Source organism: Nycticebus coucang, chromosome 19, assembly GCF_027406575.1.
Source record: "Nycticebus coucang isolate mNycCou1 chromosome 19, mNycCou1.pri, whole genome shotgun sequence".
NCBI classification, from domain to species: Eukaryota; Metazoa; Chordata; class Mammalia; order Primates; family Lorisidae; genus Nycticebus; species Nycticebus coucang.
Genome location: NC_069798.1, coordinates 41,589,556 through 41,610,270, shown reverse-complemented (window position 1 = coordinate 41,610,270; position 20,715 = coordinate 41,589,556). Strand labels below are relative to the sequence as shown.

At 51.8% G+C, this 20,715-nt stretch overlaps 1 protein-coding gene across 1 annotated transcript; it reads right to left on the bottom strand.

Moving 5' to 3' along the window:
• Positions 1–6,058: 6,058 nt before the first annotated feature.
• Positions 6,059–19,442, bottom strand: SIGLEC15 (sialic acid binding Ig like lectin 15). Its single transcript, XM_053571345.1, has 6 exons — positions 19,391–19,442; positions 10,598–10,657; positions 9,824–10,207; positions 8,666–9,043; positions 7,801–7,831; positions 6,059–6,140 (listed from the first exon to the last, which is right to left on the bottom strand). Exons 1-6 carry the CDS (start codon positions 19,440–19,442, stop codon positions 6,059–6,061), a joined length of 987 nt encoding a protein of 328 aa, XP_053427320.1.
• Positions 19,443–20,715: the final 1,273 nt, after the last annotated feature.

Here is a 20,715-nt window from a genome sequence, read left to right as displayed (position 1 = left end):
TCTAAACTCTTGGGCTCAAGCAATTCTCTTGCCTCAGCCTCCCAAGTAGCTGGGACTACAGATGCCTGCCACAACACCCAGCTATTTTTAGAGACGGGTTCTCGCTTTTGTTCAGGCTGGTCTTAAACCTGTGAGCTCAGGCAATCCACTTGCCTCAGCCTCCCAGTGTGCTAGGGTTATAGGCGTGGCCCACCACACTTGGCCTTGCCCTCTTCCCTTTTATTCTTTTTTTTTTGCAGTTTTTGGCCGGGGCTGGGTTTGAACCCGCCACCTCCGGCATATGGGGCTGGCGCCCTATTCCGTTGAGCCACAGGCGCTGCCCTTCCCTTTTGTTCTTTTTTAGGAAACAGGCCCACCTTTCCTGGTGTATCAGTCAGAGTAGACCAAGATGGTCTCACACCCGGACATTGTATTTTAATATAGTCTAAATTGGTGGCTTAGATCAGACTTAGCTTGGAATCCCTCAGCCTGCCCTGGTTGGCCTGCTCCCTGCCACTTCCTCATTAATCGTATTTCTTAGGTTCTCTCCCTTTACTCTCTCACTTTCCCTTGCCCTTGCCTACCCCATCCTCACCCTGAGGTCACAGTCAGGTCCTGCTGGACTCCGGCAGAAGTGTAGAGATGTCTTCTCAGGGACCCTTCTGGGCAACCTGCAGCCCTGGGGACCCCTCAAGATGATTGGTGGCAGGACTTGGGAACAGGCTGTCTGTTCAGACGGGGAGCCCAAACCCTGGAAAATTCAAAAGTCCCAATCCCAAATAATTTTGTCCTTATATTGGCAGATGACATGTTTCTGTTATTATAACGTATAACATTGGAAGGAGCATAGGAGAGGAGGAAAGAGATGGGAACACAAACAATGGGCCAGGGACAAAGAAGGGAAGGAGAAGGCAGCACGTTGTGGAAGGAGCAGGGCCAGAAGTGTCAGGCCTTGATTCAAATTGCAGTCTTGTCACTAGACAGGTGGACCTTGCTCAGATCACTTTCCTCCCTGGGGCTTTTTTCTTCTTTTAAAATGATGATAATTCTAGTCTTACCTGAGCTTTTAGTGAGAGCTACCTGAAATCGCATGGGCTTTGTGGATTCCAGGGCCCCAGAAACATGAGAGGCCTTTTTTTTTTTGAGACAGAGTCTCACTTTGTGGCTCCAGTAGAGTGCTGAGGCGTCATAGCTCACAGCAACCTCAGACTCCTGGGCTCAGGGGATTCTCTTGCCTCAGCCTCCTAAGTAGCTGGGAGGCACCCACCACAACGTCCGGCTGTTTTTAGAGGTGAGGTCTGGTTCTGGCTCAGGCTGGTCCCTTGAACTCATGAGCTCAGGTAATCCACCCGCCTCAGCCTCCCAAAGTGCTGGGATTACAGGCATGAAACACCATGCCTGTCCTGAGAGGCCATTTTTTATGGTGAGGGAGGGACCACACCTAAGGGACCAGCGCTGGAGCCAGGAACAAAGCCCAGGAAGCTTAACTCAGGACTGGTTGGGCCCAAGCAAACCCCCAACCCCCAGCTATCTCGTCCTGTCCAGCAGCTGTCATCTCCATCCCAAGGCAGTGCCGACCTTCATCACAGATTATCTCCCAGTCAGTTTCTTCTGTAGAGCTACAGCTAGTATTAAAATTTCAGGTGCTGCTTGTTGAGGGCAGGGGACGTTGTGTTTGGCTCATGTTAGACCTGGGAGATCATCAGGGCAGCTGTCGGCCACTTCCTCTCTCTGCCATCCTCAAAGCCTAGTGGGCACTGACCACAGAGGGAAACCTGTGGGCTGCAGCTTGCCCTTTAGAACCTCTGGCCATGGAGCCCTGTGCACCCTGCACCACAGCAGGAAGCCTGGCCTTGAAAACATCAGGCTTCTAGGTCATGCTGTCCTGACTCCGTAGCCCCAGGACACTGTGCCCACTTAGCCTTTGCTCATGTCTCTGGTCCTTGCTTGCCAGCAACAGAGCCTGAGTACTGAGTACTCCAAGAGGGTCAGAGGGGAGGACAGGTGGCTCTGCTCCACCCAGATATCTCTGAGGGACAGATCCAGGCTGTGAGGCCAGCCCAGGGGTCTGGGGGTGGCCAAATGCAGTCCCCTCTCCTGCTCCCCTCTGCCCCAAGGAGCAGCTCCTTTGTCAGAAGGTTGAGCTGGAGGCTGGCTGTGTGCTGTGTGTGTAGTTGGAGGGAGAGCCAGTTGTTCCCCCTCGGCGTGCTCCCCACAGTGCATTGCTGTGTCTGAAACTGCTCATCACAGTCCACTCCTCTGAGGAATGGCACTTTAGTGTCTCAGAAGCCCTACTTCAAAGTGAAAAAATGGCAGGTTGGACTGGCAAACTGTCAGCCAGCATCCCACACATCTACATGGTTATCCCGGCAATGCCAGTATACCCTGAGAGCTCGCTTGGGGATCACTTGGTGTCAGCTGGATCCCAGCTAGAAATAACAAAGACATTTTGAGGATGACTGAGGAAATTGGAATACAGATATTACTGAATCAATGTTAATTTTCTCAAGTGTGGTAATGGTTTTCGGCTGATAGATAAGAACACTCTTATCCTGGTGAGGTAGTGATGCTTGCAACTTACTTCAAATCGTTTCACCAAATACACACAAGAGCATCAAGCAAATACAGCAAAAACTATGAGTAACCATTGAACGGAGGTGGGGGTTATGTGAGTGATTATCTAACATTTTTTTGGCGAGTGTTTGAAAATGATCATAATAAAACATTGCGGGCAAAATCTCCTGAAGAACTTGTTTAAAATTCCAGTTCTTCTCCAACTCCCTTCCTGCCACACCCTCCTGGGGTCTGTGGCTCAGAATGAACTTCTCAACAAGATCCCCAAGTGTTCCTGGAGCAGGTACCCCTTGGAAGTCACTAGGAGACCTTGCTCATAGTTCTCAAGGTCCTAATCCCAGGGCAGCCTAGTTCTGGAGAGGCCAGTGGTGATCTGGGTGAAAGCAACCATACTAAGTAGTGGACTGTGCCCAGGCCCTTGGGTGCTCCGGTCCCCTTCTGCTGCTCTCATCCCTACTGGGGGTGGCACTGTCCACCCAGCATGGGGCGCCCTGCTGCCCCAGCTCTGGCCACGCCACACTGCCCCCCTCACGCTGCAGCAACTTCAACCACTTAAACATCGTGCTGCGTCCCACCTCCTGGTCTTTGCTTAGACCGTCCCTTCTTGCTTACCTCCTGAGCTCTACTCTCCTCCACGGCCTCTCCCACTTACAAGGCCAATATGGACCAGCTTCATGTACCCTCCTCCAGGAAGTCTTCCCAAGATGGGAAGTTAGTTATCCCTTTCAGGTGCTGCTATAGTACCCGTAGCTATCTCCACTGTGGCCCTGATGGGGTTTCCACTTACTTTGCCACTCACTAGCCCAAGAACTTCTGGAGAGTCTCACTGGTGCTGATCCAAGTGTTCCAGTCCAAGCACCACGTAGAGCTGCACAGGCTGGCTGGTCTCTCTTGGGCACGTGGGGCCCGTGGCTAGTTCTGGCTGATGAACTACAACCTCCAGAATTTTCTTTTAACCTCTAACCCACTAATTGACATTAGGAATGGTGGATCCCTGGGAGCCGGTCCCAAGTAGCAGTAGTGAGTAAAGGCTTCCTGTAGATCTGTGATGGGCATGTAGCTGCAGTGAGAAATAAACCCTTATTGTTTTCAGCTACTGTGAAGTGGGGGTTTGTTTATTATCACAGCATTACCTATCCCACTCTGATACAGATGCCTTATTCATATTTTTATCCCTAAACACCTAGCCCAATTGCCAGCACAAAGCAAATACATAAGATTTAATTCCTATCACAGTTTTACTTGGCTGTGAAACTGACCTCAAAGACCAGGCAGATGTTCCAACACACACCACTCCCATGTCCTTAACTTCTTCCCTGGTCCTACAGGACTCTCCATTGAGATGCCCTCAAATGTCCCCATACAAGGAAGTACAAATGCCAACTATTATGATCTGTGAATAGCTCAGAGAGGCCCCTGGAGGGATCCCAAGGTAACCATGAGCTGCCATCACTTGCTTGCCCTTCGTGACAATCACTCATCTCCCTGGAAAAAGCATCATGGCCTCTTTTAACAAAAAAATTTATTTTTCATTATTATGGGTACATTATAGTTTGCAGGGTATGTGTGATGTTTTGATACATTCATACAATGTGTAATGATCTAACCAGGAGTATCCTTCACCTTAAGTATTTTATCATTTGTTAGTAACATTTCAATTCCACTCTTATATTTTAAAATACACAATAAATTATTGTTAATTATAGTCTCCTTATTTTGCTACTGAATACTAGATCTTATTCATTCTACCTAACTGTATTTTTTTCACCCATTTACCATCCCCACTTTATCCCTCTTTCCCCACCCTTCCAAGCCTCTGGTAACCATCATTCTACTTTTATCTCCACAAGTTCAGTTTTTGGGGGCTCCCACATGTGAGTGAGAACACACAATATTTATCTTCCTTTGCCTGGCTTATTTCTTAATTTTTACTAGATGACATTATTACTTAATGTAATGTCCTCCTCCAGTTCCACCTACTGTTGCAAATGACAGGATTTCATTCTTCTGGTGGCTGAATGATATTCCATTGTGTAAATGTACTGCATTTGCATTATCCATTCATCTGTTCATGGTTGATTCCATTTCTTGGCTTTTCCGAATAGTGCTGCAGATATATGGGTGCATCTGATAGACTGATGTCCTTTCTTTTGGACATATACACAGCAGTGGAATTGCTAAATCACATGGTAGCTTTAATTTTAGTTTTTTGAGGAGCTTCCATACTGTTCTCCATAGTGGCCACACTGATTTACATTCCCACCAACGGCATGAGAGGGTTCTCCTTTCTGCACATACTTGCCAGCATTCCTTATTGCTTGTCTTTTGAATAAAGCCATTTTAACTAGGGTGAGATGATGGCTCATTCACGGCCTCTTTATTCACCTATCTTGCTGTCCTTTCCTCTTGCTAGCCCACTTGGATCCCAAGCAAACCTCTTCCTTTTCTGTTGAGCACCAAGGCCTGCAGAGGCTAAAATGATCAACACATTCACAGTGGAGTATAAACAGGGAAGGTAGTGCCTCTCAAAACCAAACTGGCCAGATTTGAGCAAATGGGGCAAAACTGCCAGTGCCTTTAGACTTTGTACATCCTGGGAGGTTCCAGGTCAGGGGCTTCTGCTGGGACCCTCCAGCCTAGACCTCGCCTCAGCTCTTTCAGCTCTCAGTCCCTGAGACAGTAGTTACCAGATACTTTGAGAGATGACTTTTTGGTTTCCTAGGGGTCCCAGCTCAAGGCACTGCAGAGGAAGGCACCCAGGAAGCGGGGGCTGCAGGCCTCTCCCTGGTTATGAGTTTCCAGGATTTGATATATTCCTCTGACCACAGCTTTGCTCAGCTGCAGCTCAGGGCTTGCTCTTTGGCACCCTCTGATCTCTGTGGGGGCCATACTGAATCAAGAGCTCTCTGCACATGCAAAGGTCACTGCAAGGAGGGGACGAGAGGGTCTCTTATGTCTGCAGATGGCTTGGCATTTTCCAAAACCCTTTCATACCCACTGTGTCCTCAGATTTTGACAGTCCTACCAGGCAGGAGGGAAGAATATTGTTACCTATGTTCAAAAGCAATAAACTGAGACAGAGGTGAAGAAAGTGTGTTCCCATCCACCCGGCAAGTCAGTGACAGAGCAGAACAAAGACAGACGGGGCCTCCAGGCCCTATGACCAGTTTCCTGTCTGCTTTACGATGGTGTTCACCTTAAGAAAGGATGAGAGGAGCATTTCCAGAAGTTTCACGCTGAAGGTCATGCATGCACACGCATGTGCACATGCATTCATACTCTGTCAAAATACAGGCCCCGTGGGCATAAATATATGGGGGCTCCATGACAGACATCCTCATAGGAGATTAGAAGAGCCTCTGTGACAGGGTCCTGATCTCTGTGAAGCGTCACCCTGAAGGGTGCTGCCCACGTGTCTGAGAACCAGCAAGGGCAGTAGCAGCTAAGCCTGGAATCTGCCTTCACTCCTCACGGTGCACAAGCGGATATGGGTGGCTGAGGCTCCTCACAGAGAGCACACGGCTGTTGGTGGGCCCCGGGGGTTCATCTGGCTCAAATTTTCATAATTGGACTCCTGAGCCTGAGGCCTGCAGACAGGAGAAAGTTGACTGACCATCCAGTGCAGGGAGAGGTCCCTGACTGCCCAAGGATACCCCTGCATAGGGCCAGTGGGGGGCAGGGCGTGGAGACTGACAATGTCAAAGACAGGGCAGAAAAAGAACAGGGATGGAGCTACTGTTGGTGACAGCAGCCCAGACCGTCTGAAGCTTCAAAACCATCTCAGGGTCCCTGAGCCTCGATGCATGTTTCCAGGCCTGACCTCCTCATCGCCAGCTGCTGTCCTGCCTTCTCCCCATCTTAACAGGAATCTCAGATCTCAATGTCCTCCAGTGCCGCACACGATCCTCACTGCACTTCTCACCCTCTCTCTTCTCCCCTCTTCATCTCAGTAATCAGCACCTGGGGCTCAAGCTCCAGACCTGGCCTCTTATCTCCCCACTCTGCTACTGTGCCTTCATCCCAGCATCCATGCCAGCCTCAGCCTTTCCAGCAACCTCCTACCAGGTCTCCTGGCCCCTGCTTGTTCAAGTGACAGGGCCACTCACCTGCTTGAAGCCACTTGGCATCTTCCCATCACACCCAGAATAACCCCCACAGCTACGCCTGCCTCCTTCCCAGGTCTCACTGGAGTATTTCTACTTGACTTCCCCCTTCTTTGGGCCCCTATCCTTCCTACCCATCACTCCAGCATCCATCTTCAGGTCCCCTCCAGGTCACATCCCAAGGAAAAGCTTCCTAATCTAAAGAGACACAATCCAGTGGAAAGCTCCCTCCTCATCTAAAATGACCTTGTTTGTGTATTTATCAAAATTTTCTATATGAGTTCTATGAGGTCAGGGACTTTGCTGTATCTTTAGCATCCAAACCAGTATGTGGTGCATAGGAAGTCTTCAAATATTTATTAAATGACTGAACAACAGTTATCTTTCTGATTCAGGGGCCTTGGTATGGCAGTAAATTCACACACACACACACAAAAAAAAAAAAAGGGACACGGGCCAGGTTGTGAGACAGAGGGAGACGGTTGAGCTGGTAAGCTAGAGAAAGGGGCTACCAGGTAGTGCCACTTGTCCAGCCCTTAGGGCACAGGTGGGAGCAGTTATGGGAGTGCCCAGCTCTTCGAATGGGCTCTGAAGGCTGCAGTCCCCCAACCGCACTCCAAATCCCAGCCAGGGTCTGTGAATCTGATTCTGTCTTGGCCCTTCCCTTCAGTGGACACTACAGATGAAAAAATCATGGACCCAACAAAGACTTTCTAGCCAGGGTCCTTGGGCCTGTCATCTAGGTCTCAGAACCTCTGGAGATTTTGTTTCCAGTCCTTTAGCAGAATGCCTGGGGGAAGGAGTGACCTCAAGGTGGCTTTTGTGTAGGGTCTGCCTGTCCAAGAATGTGGTGGGAGGATTGCAAGAGGAGACACAGCCCAGAGGTGTGAAGATAAGACAGAAAAATTACCCTTTGAAGGGGGCTGGGGGTGTGTGTGTATGAGGGGAAGGACTTGCTGGCTTGAGAGAGGGGGTGCTTTGGCAGCTGCAAGGAGGGCCTAGACCCTGCCCAAAGCCAGGACCCCCCGCCCCAGCCACGTGCTGGCTCCTCTCTCTCTCTTGTTGCCACCCTGAGAAACCTGCCTGCACTCTTTGGAGGAAGGGGACTAGATGGGGTGGGGTGGAGGCAGGGGAGCTCACTTACTGTTGTGGGGTGTCCTGAGTGACGGGGTGCTCTGTAGGAGGGACAAAGAGAGAGGTGGCATCACTCTCCATTGCAGTGTCCAGCCTCTGTGCCCTGCCTCCCATCCACCCGGCTGTGGAAAGGGCTCTCAAGGAAACCACTCCTTATGCAACAGCAAATTACCAGGGTGTGAAGAAGCGACTGAAGCCTTAAACAGAGTGACAGGAGGGTGGACTGAACAGGCCACCAGTAGAAGCTGCTTTTCTGAGGATCCTGAAGCACAACATGCCTGGTGAGTTTGAAGAGCCAGCAAGAAAGCTAGTGTGGGCACCGGAAGGGAGCAGCTAGGGCAACCATGATAAATTCCGGATTTCCTCACTGGAGTTGGAGGCTAATGCTTGGACCTGGGTGGTCTGAGAGTCTATGGGAAGCCCCCTCCCTCTATGGGACACAGGGAAGATTTCCTGTCCTGCCCAGTGAAAACAGAGTGTCCCTTAAGACATCCTGCGAGTTCAAGCTGCTGAACTTTTGCACGTGCTGTTCCCTCTTCTTGGAACCCCATTGCCCTTGTTTGCCTAGCTCATGCCTACTTGAATTTTTGATTTAGCTCTCACCTTACTTCAGCATAAAGCCTTCTCCAGACACTCGGCCTGAGTGAGGCACACCTCCTCTAGTTTCTTCAGTGCCTGGGGTCTAAGAGAGCGCTGTCTTACAACACAGGGAAATTCTCTGCTTTTTCCCCAGCTCCCGCTGGAGGGCAGGAAACCATGTCCTATCCAGCTGTGTATGTCTAGCACTTTAAGACCTCAGGATGTTGGCCACAAGGCCTTATCCAAGAGAAGAGCCCGGCCTGCCCCTCCTGCCCTCGCGGGTCTGGCGCACCCACCTTCGCGGCCTCGGGCGGCACAGGTGGCCAGGATGCCGAGTAGCAGCAGCGCCTTGAGGCCGAGTGCGCCTAGCAGGACCGGGACGGCAGAGGCCCCGGCAGCGCCGCGGAAGCGGAACAAGTATACGCTGGCTTCGGCACGGCCTAGGCTGTTGGCAGCTGTACAGGTGTAGCGGCCGTCGTGGATCAGCGCGGGCAGCTCGGCGGTCACCTGGTGGCTGAGACCCTGAGCGGGACTCGGCACGGCGGCCGACCCGTTGCCCAGGGCCGGGCCGGACCAGGCGAGGGCGGGCTGTGGCTCCCCTTCAGCCGTGCAGAGAGCGCGGAAGGCGTGCGCTGGGCCGGGCAGCACCGAGATATTGACGATCCGTGGAGCGGCTACGGGGGGATAAGACAGGCAACAGTCACCGAGCCGCCGTTAAGGTGGGGAGGGCAGGAAAGCTGACTGCTGGGCGCGGCAAAGGCACGGGGCACCGCCCAAACCCCGGCCCTCGGTATGTGAGAGCTGGAGAGGTTGGGGGAGGCCCAGCGGAAAGAGATGGGCACTTGGGTGCCAGGCTGTCTGGGTTTCAATACATGTGACACCTCTCTCTGCCTGGGTTTTTCTATGTGTAAAATGGGGATCATAATAGCACTCACCTCATGGGGGTTGTTGGGAAAATATGACAAATTAATACTTGTGGGGTAACTTTGGACTAGGGCCCAGCCGAAGAGCTCACTGAGTGGTCCTTATTGTTGTTAAGCAGAACTGGAGCGGGAGAGAACCATTGCTCTGGGGACCATGGCTGTTTCAGGCACCTTTGCTAGCAAAGTGCTGGGCGCTTGGTGGGCTCCCTGTGCACTCCCGGGGGGCTGCGAGTGTCTTCCAGGGCAGGAAACACCCCCACCCCGCTCCACTGCAGTCCTTGCGTCACCACGTCTTAATCTCCCCTCCATCGCCAGCTACTGGGACGCATTACAATACCTATTCCCGGGCCCCACCTGGCCCTTCTTGGGGCCGGGATTCTGCATTTTTCCGAGTTCCCAGGTGGTCCTAACCCACCCTCCGGTGCAAGAACTCTGGCAGAAGCGTCGGGTCCTGTCGCCCTTCCCAGCAAGCCGCCTGGGCTGGGCGTGGGCAGGTGGCGAGGGAGGAAAGAGTCCCCGTGCCCGTCTCACCGGCCACGTGCAGCCGGACGCCGTGGCGGCTTTCGTAGCGGTCGTGGACGTCGCCAGTGAACTCGACTCGGCAGAAGTAGCGGCCGTCGTCGGCCAGGTCAAGGCGCTCGATGCGCAGCGACAGGTCGTTGCGGCGCGGGTTACCCAGCAGCCGGAATCGGCCGTGCAGGCTCAGTGCCGTCCGGCAGAGCTCGCTGCCCCGCGCAACCGCGCACCGGAACACCTGCGGGCCCGAGTACGGCTCCCGCGCGCGCCAGATGGCCGTCAGCGGCCCGTCGTAATGGCGGTGCGGGTGCGTGAAGGTGCAGGGTAGCATTACCGCGTCGCCCACCCTCGCGCTCACCTCTGCCGGTACCTGCATGGACCAGCGCTGTGCAGTCTCGCCTGCGGGCAGGTGGAACGGGGAGGTGGGGTGGGGGCGTGTGAGCCCCCCCACTCCAAGGCACCCCGAGTTGAGCGGCTAGAACCCCAGGACTAAGACCGAACCTGGAGCCTGCAAGCCCAGAAGTCAGGAATATCCTCTTCGCATATACAACCAGGGGGCTGGAATCCTACCTGGAGACTTGGAAGGCAATCGCGGGGCCTGCACTGGTGTCTGGACTCTCCCCCTTCTTCCCAGGTGAATCCCGCCTCACCTACAGGCTAGTGACCCCATGCTCTTCCCCTTAGCTTGTTCCCATCAAAACCTGCCCTGCTGCGGAAAAACGCTGGTATCCTGTGATTATAGTAGTGTCCTCAGATCCCCAAGGCGGTGATCATAATGAAAGCACTTACTGTGTACCTCTGTGTTGAGCAAGTTCTCTGTAGTATCTCTTTTCATTTTCACAAAAGAGCCTGGAGGTAAAGCATAGTTTATATCCTGTTACATGTTAATAAACTGAGGCACAGAAAAGTTCAGTAATTGAGGTCACATAGCTAGGATGAAGCCAAGCCAGGATTCCGACTCAGGATTGCTCCAGTCCACAGCCTGCACTGTAGTGTGCTAGAAGGACATTGTGTCTCCAACACTCCTACAGAGAGGAAACTGAGGCTCTGGGAGGGCATAGTAGGTTTTGAAGCTAATGTGTTGAGTTGGTGGGTTGGTAGAGGAGATTCCTCTAGAATCCAGGTCAACCTAAGTGGACTGTGCCCTGACTGACTTCCCCAAAGGTTGGGGGTGAGGGAGCAGGGAGCTAAGGGGCCAGAGTGGTGAGCTGTTGTGCTGCCTCCTTGCTCTGTGCCAGCAGTTCTGGACTCAGTTTCCCCAGTCTGGAAACTGAGCTCTGCTTCCACGTGCTATGACATATGTGTGAGGCTTTGGGGATGGGTGGTGGGGGGTGGTCGGAGAGTGTCAGTGCTCCGCAGGATCAGGCCTGGCTGGTACTTCCCCCAAGGAGTGAGGGTGGCTGCTAAGCCTGCTCAGCCACTGCCCCCAGGGCACAGTTCACAAAAGAATCTTGAAAGGGAATAGTTGTAGCCCTTGTATTTCCAAAGTGCTTTGCAATTTACACAGTTCTTTTATATACACTATGTCAGGTGACTTTCAAAACACCCAGGGGGAGAAAGGCAGGGCAGATCCTGTCCTAGTTGAGAAAATAAAGGCCCTGAGTCACACAGGTAGACAAGGGAGGAACCCAACTTTTCTGACTCCAAACCCAGTGCTCCTTGCCCTTTGAGGTGCTTTAGCCCAATTCATTCCTTGGGCAGGAATCTCTTCAGCCCACTGCCTGCCGACCATGCTCCACAGAGCCCATCTGTCTGTGAATAACCTACTGGTCAGGACATTCCTCCCACACCGAACAAGCCTCTCCAGCCACCCATAGGACTGCCACTGCTCTTTGGGGCATGCACATCCTCTTCCCGGATGGCCCTTCCACAATCCCATAGTGGGTCTCCTGGACCTGAGAAGCCTTCCCTTTTCTGGTGGAAAAATCCTAGTCCTTTACCTGCCACTCCTCAGTCTGACTGTCCTCTTCCTTCACTGTAGTGTCCTGAGCCAGGTGGTTCCAGGGGGTGTGTTCCAGGTGTGGTTCACCTGCAGAGTGGTGTGTTCCACACTGCTGCCCTGGGTCCTACTTGAGCTCATGCCCAACTTGCCTTCAAGTAAGGCCATGAATTCTTTTTACATGCAACCTGCTTTTAAGCCTAACTGTCTTTTCTTCTGGACAAGTGGAGTGGAGGACTTAACATTTAGCTCTAGAAAAATCTTGGTAGCTCAGTCATTAATCACCAAAAGGCCTAGTTCAAATTTGAGAAACCCTGTCTGAAGGTTTTGCTAGTTCACTCAGTTCTTCTTGCTGTAGAAAGTGTCTTCCCAATCTTGAGACTCAGCCTCTGTCTCAGTTTCTCTGCTACTGCCCACCCTCTGTGATCTCAGCCTCCTCTGACCTCCTGAATCATATAGGCATCATAGAGCCAGGCACTGATTCCCCAGTATTGTTTAACTATTGTGCATTCATTAATTCAGCAAATATTTATCGGATAATTCCCCATGATGCCAGGTACTGAGATACGAACTGTGGTGACAAAGGTGGACAGATACCTCATCAGCCTTTTGGAGCTCCCAGCTCAGAAATGGAGACAGACTTGTGAACACATAATTACTCCACAGTCTGCCAGGTGCTCTGATGATGGACATGGCTCCTGGCCTCTTTTCACTCACCAGCTCCCTTTTATTCATCCCCAGATCTCCACTGAACCTTCCCTGTGGCAGGGAGACCTTCCTGAGCCATAGCCTGTGTCTGGCCTTCTTCTTATTTAATTGTGTGTCTTGCTCAGATACCCAGGAGCTCTGGGAGGACCAGGATGTGTCTATGTGGTTCTATTTGTGTTGCTGATGCCCGGCACTGTGCCTGCCACCTACAGATTGATGTCAGATTGACTTGCTACATGAGAACAGAAGGGAGGGTGGGTAGAAAGAAGTGTGCTGTGAATAGGCAGGCAGGGATTGGAGACCCTCTAGGAGAGGAGACGCGCTTTAGCAGAGCCTTGAGAGAGGAGGGGGATTTTGCTAAGCCTGGAGGTGGCATTCTAGGCAAAGGGAACAGCAGAGCAAAGCCATAAGCCATGGGCAGCTGCATAAAGATTGCAGGGCATGGTGGGATGAGGAGGCTAGGGCACATGGTGCTTTTTGGGGAATGGTTGGGAGACATTCCTCGTTTCATTTAAAATGTACAACTCCATGAAGTGCTATCAATTATCCCCTTTCTTCTTTTTTTTTTTTTTTTTTTTTGCAATTTCTTGCCGGGGCTGGGATATGGGGCCGGCCCGCCACTCCTTTGAGCCACAGGCACCGCCCCTCCTTATCCCCTTTTTAGAGAAGGTGTGTCTGGGGCTTGCACAGGCCAGGTGACTTAGCTAAGTCATTTTACCAACCAGTAGCAGAGCCAAGGCTTAATCCTGGGTAGTTCTGCCTCCTTTGTTTACGATTTTGGCCTTAATTTGTATGTTCAATTTCCCAAGGATGACAGCCATGTCTGAAAACATCCATGTGTGAAGCACTTCACACCACCCTCTCCCTCCCAGGATGGGTTTTTCTCAAGGGGCAGAAAGGAAACACAGAGGTCCTTTCACCAGGGTTATGATCCCAGCTCCCAGTGGAAGGAGAGATGTGCTTCCTGTTTATCTGAAATAGATTAAAAGAAGTAGGTACTTACTCCACACATTCTTCCTGTTGTCCAAAATACCTCCTCTCAATGGTGGGCCACAGGGTGTGGCAGAAAGCATGCTGGCTTTGGCACAGCCAGACCTGATTACAGTAGATTACAATCCACTTCTGATTATTCTTTCACCAGACTTTAACCAAGCACTCAATCTGTGCCTGGAACCATCCTAGGCTCCTCGCATACTGGGTGATCTTTGGGCAAGTTACTTAACATCCCAGGTCTCAGGCTCCTCTGCTACACATAATATTGTCCTCATAGAGAATGAATGCACCACATGTGTAGAGCACCCTGCACAGTGCCTGACTTGCAGCAAATGCTCCCTACATGTTAGTTCCCTCCCCCAGCCCTGCAAAGGGATGCCAAGTAGTGATGGAGAAGTACTTTGGGTGGTGCAGCAGGGGTTAAGATGTTGGTGCCCTCACAATGCCCCATTTGCAGCTCAGTTTGGCATCTTAGACCAGCTAAAGTACAGTAGCCCACCCAGTCTTTGTGCTTAACTCACTAGGAAGCTAGTCTTTTTGTTTATTTATTTATTTGCTGATAGGTATTTATTGAGAGATTATCATGGGCTACAATCTTCCCTGGGTATCAGGGATACAGTTGCAGTGACAAATTAGTAACTCTCTTCGGTGTGTTGACAAGTCTGGTCATTGCTAAGCCACTATTTGCTTTTTAATTTATACAGAAAGGAAACACAGAAGTCCTTGTTAGAACTAAATTCTAACAAGTTTATTTAGTTTCTGCCCAGGGAAATGAAAATCAAAAATTTGGAAAGTGGTTTCTTTTGGTAGGTCTGTTAAAATCAGCAAGAAATGACTGTTGACATTCAGGAAGGAAAAGTTCAGTAAAAATAATGAAAAGAAGTTTAGGATAGAAATTACAAAAGTACAATGTCAAAGGGTCCATTTGGAGAAGTAGGGAACCCAGAGAGCCCTGAGCCTTCATGGCATTGCACCAGGCCCATGTAACACGTGTGCAAAGAGATGACCCGAGTCACCATGGAAAGGCTTGTTCCACAGGAGAATCCTGTTTCAGTAGCGTGCTCCTCAGATATGGTATGGGGGTTTGTCTGAGGTTCTGGCTCTGGCTCTGATGCCGACTTTGGGACCTTAGGCGAGTTCCCAGCACTCTTGGGTCCGAGTAGGTCATCTGTAAGATTATACCTCTAGATGTTAACTAAGGTGACCTTTAAGTCTAAAGATCTATGTTTGAAAATATTTGGATTAAAATGACAAGGAAGCACATAAAACATTGTAGAAATATGTCTGACTAAAGTAAACTAATAAACTTTTAGGTATTTAAAAATAAGCCAATAGCTATTTAGAAAACCCAGCTACTTGGAAAGATACATGCACATCTTGAAGGTCCTTCCTCAACATTTACTAAAATCTCCTGGAGAATGCTCCCCGCGTACTTCCTTGAGGGGAACTGTCCAAAGGAGGAAGGGCTGGGTCCATCGCATGGGGCATCAGCTCCGTATCATCATAATCGTGCTTCACTAGGGAGTAGCTAACTAACTCCAGACCCAATAGCCCAGAGCCCCATGCCCATGGTGACCGTTGGGGAAGGGACTCCAGGGAGGCAGGAACACAGCCGTAGGACACGGATAAGCATGATTAGAAACAGAAATCTTGCTTTGGCCAACGCTGACCAAAGATTGCCACCAGTTCCTTGGTTGAGGGAGGAAGCGGGGATTTTCCTGGCACCTCTGTGCAGATCATTTCTGGGGTGCTATAGTGTTGTGTACTATTGTACTCCTGTTAACTCTAGAGAAAACAACTGATCAGTTTCAGGCAGAGCCTGGGTCTCTTGCTGTCTGTGGATCTGTTAATATCTTCATATGCTTGGAATTAAAGAAGCTCCCCAGGGTTTCACAGCTAGAATAGTGAACCAGGAGAGATCATGGTGAGACAGTGTCCAGCAGGGATGCCCTCACGGAATGGCACTTCAACAGGTACTAGGTCTGCTGGGGTGGACTTTCTGTGATAGTTTTCTGGAGAGAGCAAGTTCTGGATTTTGAGGGGGGGGCAGGATGATGCCCGGTGGGCACCCATGATGGGCTGACCATGCCTCCTGGAGGGATAGCATCACACCCCTCAGAGCCAGAGTCCCTCAGAGATCTGTTGCGCGCCCCACCATTACCACATGGCTGACATTACCAGTAGACAGGTGGCCACTCTGAGGAGCCCAACAATCTGTAAGGTGGCCACCCTCCTTGGGAACACCTGTGCATGCTAACAGGGGTGTTCTCAGGGAGTGGCTCGAGTGGTCTCTCAGGCCTTGTGGCAGCTGCAGAACCAGGGGAGGCCTTTTGGGAGGCACGGTTCATGCTGGCCATGGATCTCACCTGTAGATATGTGGGTGGAGCTGGGGAACACCACCATTCATCTTACCCCTTCTGCCTTTCAGTGTGCTCCCAGAAGTTCTTTCTCTGAGCTAGCATTTTGTCAGGGCAGGTTATTAACAGAGAAGGGCAAGAACAGGGTAGAAACAAGAAGGGGCAGGAATTCCCCCCTTTCACATGAAGGAGACCTAGGAGGTTCCAGGGAAGGGCTGAGGTATGAGGGAGTCTGTGTGGAAGCCTGGCTGGTCGTTGGCCTCAGGGTTATCTTGGCCTTCCCTCTCCAGACAGGATGGGTACAGGCTACTCACCTGTACTGATAGAGGTGCAGAGCCACCACAGGCGCTGCCATTCCAAGCTCTGATGTAGCCTGTCACTGCCATGCTCCTCCAGCCTCTGCAGGGGACCCTGCCCTCTCGCCCCTCCCTGCCTCCCTGGGTGGGACTTTCTCAGTTCAAGCAAGCCTGACCATGTGGCCAGTGGTGCGGAGGCACCATGGCTCACTCGACCCTCTCACTTCCTCCTGGCCCCATGACAGCAGCCCAGCTCCTTCTTGACCTTTCCCAGAAGCCCAGATAAGCTCCCACGTCCTTGGGCAATGGCTGCCATTTGTCTTGCTGTTTGGATTTGTTTTCCTGCAGTGGTTCAGAGCTGGTAAAGTAAATAGCTCTTAGCACCAAGGTTTGCCCAGGCTCCTTGCCCACTGCATGGAGGCAGTGAGGAGCCAGATGTGCAGGTCTAGGCTGGGAGGCCCCAGCAAAGTCAATGAACCTTCTCTAACACAGGGACCAGGATCCTCGCTTTGCAGGGCTCTGGTGGAGAGTAAATGAACTGTTTGATGGGAAGAGCTATTGTGGTTGTGCATAGGCTGATCCTAGGCTTGTGAACCAATTGAGGCTTGGCTGTGGTCACCAGATGGTCAGAGCTCCTGGGCCAGTATTTGTCCCCTACCCCACACACCCTGGCATCTCCATGTTTCTGAAAGTAGAGGGGAAATGAGGGAGGCTGTATGGGGAGCCCCTGGGAGACCAGGAACTGGCCAGGGCACAGGTGCCAGGTGGTGTGGCCCTGGCATGAAGGGGAGGGCATTGAGAATGGAAGGGACTTTCCTGGGACAAAGTCCTCCCCCTTCTTTCACCAAGGGCCTTCCCTGGGCAGGGAAGGGACTATGAGGAGTGGGATTGAGTTGGCCTTGGCACCTGTTTCCAGAGCCCTGTGGTATACACTTGGCTGTCAAACTGAGCCTGGTTCCAGGGCCGCCTGCCCAGGCAATCCCTGGAGCCTGCAGTCTCATGACTCCGGGGGTGCCTGGACCCTCCCCCCTTGGGACTGTTTCTTTATTCAATGTGGTTTCACCTCACTCACACACTCCGAGACTCCATACTCCTTTAGTTTTTCCCCAGAGAGGCTGACAGCAAACACCCACAAGGAGGTGGGGGCTCTCGGTCACCCGGTTTTAGCAGGGATGCAGCTGTTGGCGTGTAAACAGAAGGGGTCTCCGCAGCCAAGGTGGCTCGCATGAGTGGCTTGGATGCTCACAGTGGGAACATGGGCAGTTTGGTTTTTGTTTTTGAACGTGTGACTGTACAGATCATGCTTCCTCTAAATCCTTTAGTCTTTATCTGATTCATAGCAGCTGACTCTTGGCAGGAGAAGAAAAAAGCAAATCACACTCAGCTACCCAAGCCCCCAAAGCCTTATTTCTCTTGAAGATCTGCGCCTTCTGGGCGGCGCCTGTGGCTCAGTCCGTAAGGCGCTGGCCCCATATACCGAGGGTGGCGGGTTCAAACCCGGCCCCGGCCAAACTGCAACCAAAAAATAGCTGGGCGTTGTGGTGGGCGCCTGTAGTCCCAGCTACTCGGGAGGCTGAGGCTGAGGCTGAGGCAAGAGAATTGCTTGGGCCCAGGAGTTGGAGGTTGCTGTGAGCTGTGTGAGGCCACGGCACTCTACCGAGGGCCATAAAGTGAGACTCTGTCTCTACAAAAAAAAAAAAAAAAAAAAGATCTGCGCCTTCTGTGACAGTTGATTACTGAATCATGTGCAACCGCTGAGCACAGGAGCTGCACTGGGGCCTTTCATCCCGGGCTAATTTTCCTCCCTGGCACTGCTGTGAGGTGGCAGGGACCCCATCTTACAGGGGCCGGGGAAGGTAGGTGATCTGCCCAAGCTGTACAGCTGGTAAATAGAGGCAGGATGCAGAGCTGCGTCTCACAGCGACACTCATGTTCTTGCCCTGTCTCCTGTCTGCCATCTTAGGTCTGGCCACTGTCTCAGTGGGACCCAACCATCCCAAAAAGATAGCTAGGTTAGACCAACTCAGAAAGAGATGGCTCCTTCCCCATTAGTGTCCACCATGGGGCTCTGTGCATGGGACAATGGCTGTGTGGGAAGGAGTGGGAGGGGGTCCCCAGAGCCACATAGACCTGGGTTTAAGTCCCAGCCATTCACTGAGCCTCTCCCTGTGCTCTAGTTTCCTTATCTGTGAAGCAGGATACAAATAGTGCCCTCAGAAGGTCGCGAGGCTTCAGCACCCAGCACGCAGTAGGCCGCGTAGGCGTCTGCCGCCACTGTCCGCATTAGACCCGACTGCACTCCACTCTGTGCTCATTGCTAGTAGGGACAGAAACGGGGTCTAAGGTGTGGGATTTTACAATCCAGATGTGGAGCAGAACTCCACACAAGGAATGATGGCAGAGCCCAGAATACCACAATGTCAGCTTGTGTGCCGTGACAGCCATACCTGGGGTGACACAGAGGCAGACTACCAGGCTGGGTTGGAGAAAGGATTTAGATCTTTTCCTGGAGAGAGGGGCTTGTGAGGACTGCCAGTGCCATTTATCCCAGGCACCTAACTGTATTGGGGATCAGTCACCCAAGAAGGTGGCTGAAAATGCAGATTGTTGGGCCCTGCTGCCTACAGTTCTGATTCTAGGGCGGAGCCAAAAAGCCTGCATGGACAGTGCCCTCCCTCCTCTGTGATTCTGATGCAGTGATTCTTGTGCCCTTTGAGAAAGACTGTTCCTAGGGATACCTAGTCACTGAGCGAAGTGACCTGTTACTTAAACACAGAATTCCCATTCTCACCCTGGGGTTCCTTCTGGGAGGGCCTTTATCACCTGTCCCAGTCCCCTCTGAAATAACTCTACCCTTCCCCAACACTGTCCCCAGATAACCATGTGCTGTCTCCCCTTGTCCTCAGGGCTGTCCTATCAAGACGTAACACCCTTGGAGGACAGCAGCACTCGAAGTTAGCTCAGGGCCTGTACTGTTATCCCTATACCTGGCCCATTGTTCCCCCCAGATCCTCACAGCAATGGGTGGGACAAGCAGCCTCTACACTGAGGCCCAGAGATGTCAGGGACCTGATATCAGTTTCAAATCACTTAGAAATCCAAGCCAGAGACCAGATTTGAACTTCTGACTTCTGTCACCACAGCCTCTGAAGCACTGCCCTGCCACTTGCGTGGGTGTAGAGGCTCTGGACACACCCAACTGCCCCCCTTCAAGGAGAGACTGTACCTAAGACTTTGTAAGCATCTATTCTGTCCTGAGCATGGGCCAGAGAGAACAGTGGACACTCACCCATTAGGATGACACATGCCAAGCAGGCCAGGAGTTGAATGCACCTTTCCATGCTGTGACCATCTGGAGACCCCAAGCCAGCTCCTGCTTGGCCAGCTTGCCAACAGGAGCCCTTTTTGGTGTGGGGAGAGATGGAAGGGGGTGGGCAGGGGCCAGGATCTGCAGGCCCCACAGGCTCTGTGGGAGCAGGAGGAACTGGGACAAGCAGTGGGCGGCTGGAGGTATGATTAGGCGAGACCCGTGGAGATTAGTCATGTGGAAGCCAAGAGGGGAACCACTGGGATGATTTTCTAGGACAAGAAGCAGGAAAGTGGATGGGAAGAAACAGGGCTGCTTCTTGTGGCCTCTGTCCCTTTGGAGAAAACTATGGTTCATGTGCTGCTCACCCTTCCCTTCTCCCTTCTCCCCTTCCTCACTCCCTCCCTTCCTTCTTTCCTTCTTTTTTCCTTCCTTTCTTCCCTCCTCCTCCCTCCTCCCTTCCTCCCTTCCTCCTCTCCTCCTTTCCCATCCTTACTTCCTGCATTTTTAGTGTGCCAGAGAGGCTTTCTCTCCTTCCACCCTGTTCTTTCCCCTTCCCCTCCCTTCTGGAGAAGAGTCTGGCAAGATGGTGGGAAAGACTGTGAGAAGGACCCGTCAACGTAACACCTCACCGAGTAAGGTTATGGAAAGTTGCAAGAAAAAGACTGAAGCACAAGATTCACTTTCATGACCAGAACCTCTTCCAGAGGGCCTGTGGTCCTAGGATAGCAATTCCAAAACTTTACTGCTCATAGGGATCTCCTGGGGCCTCTTGTTAAAATGTGGATTAGATCCAGTGTTCTGGGGCAGGTGAGTACTTTGCATTTCTGCCAAGTCCCAAGTGATTCCCAAGCTGCTAGCCCAAGAGTCAGCAGGAGAGACTTCTGGGGGACCCCCCAGGGAAAGGGGGAGCTTACTAGGTGGGGTCCTGGTGTGTGGGTGGAGGACTGAGAGGACTGGCAGCCAGACCCCATGGGAACTAGAGTGCTGTGGGCTCCATCTTGTGGACTGTATTTGGGTGTGGAGGGTCCAACAAATTTCTTTTCCATGAATGAATGTACACCTGCCCCTCACCCTACACAGAGGTCAGCAGCACGGCTCCTCCTTTGGATTCTTCACTACACTGGACAATGATGGGACGAGGGCTGGGAGAGATAAAATGAGATTTTTTATTTTTTTAATAGAGTCTCACTTTGTTGCCCTTGGTAGAGTACCATGGCGTCACAGCTCACAGCAACTTCAAACTCTTGGGCTTAAGCAATTCCCTTGCCTCAGCCTTCCAAGTAGCTGGGACTACAGGTGCTGGC

Coding starts and splice junctions, on each gene's coding strand:
- SIGLEC15 (XM_053571345.1), bottom strand. CDS start 19,442: ATGGAAAGGTGCATTCAACTCCTGGCCTGCTTGGCATGTGTCATCCTA. Junction 7,832..8,665: donor TGCCGCCCGAGGCCGCGAAG/GTGGGTGCGCCA, acceptor TCCCTCCTACAG/AGCACCCCGTCACTCAGGAC. Junction 6,141..7,800: donor ACTCAGGACACCCCACAACA/GTAAGTGAGCTC, acceptor TCCTGTCTGCAG/GCCTCAGGCTCAGGAGTCCA.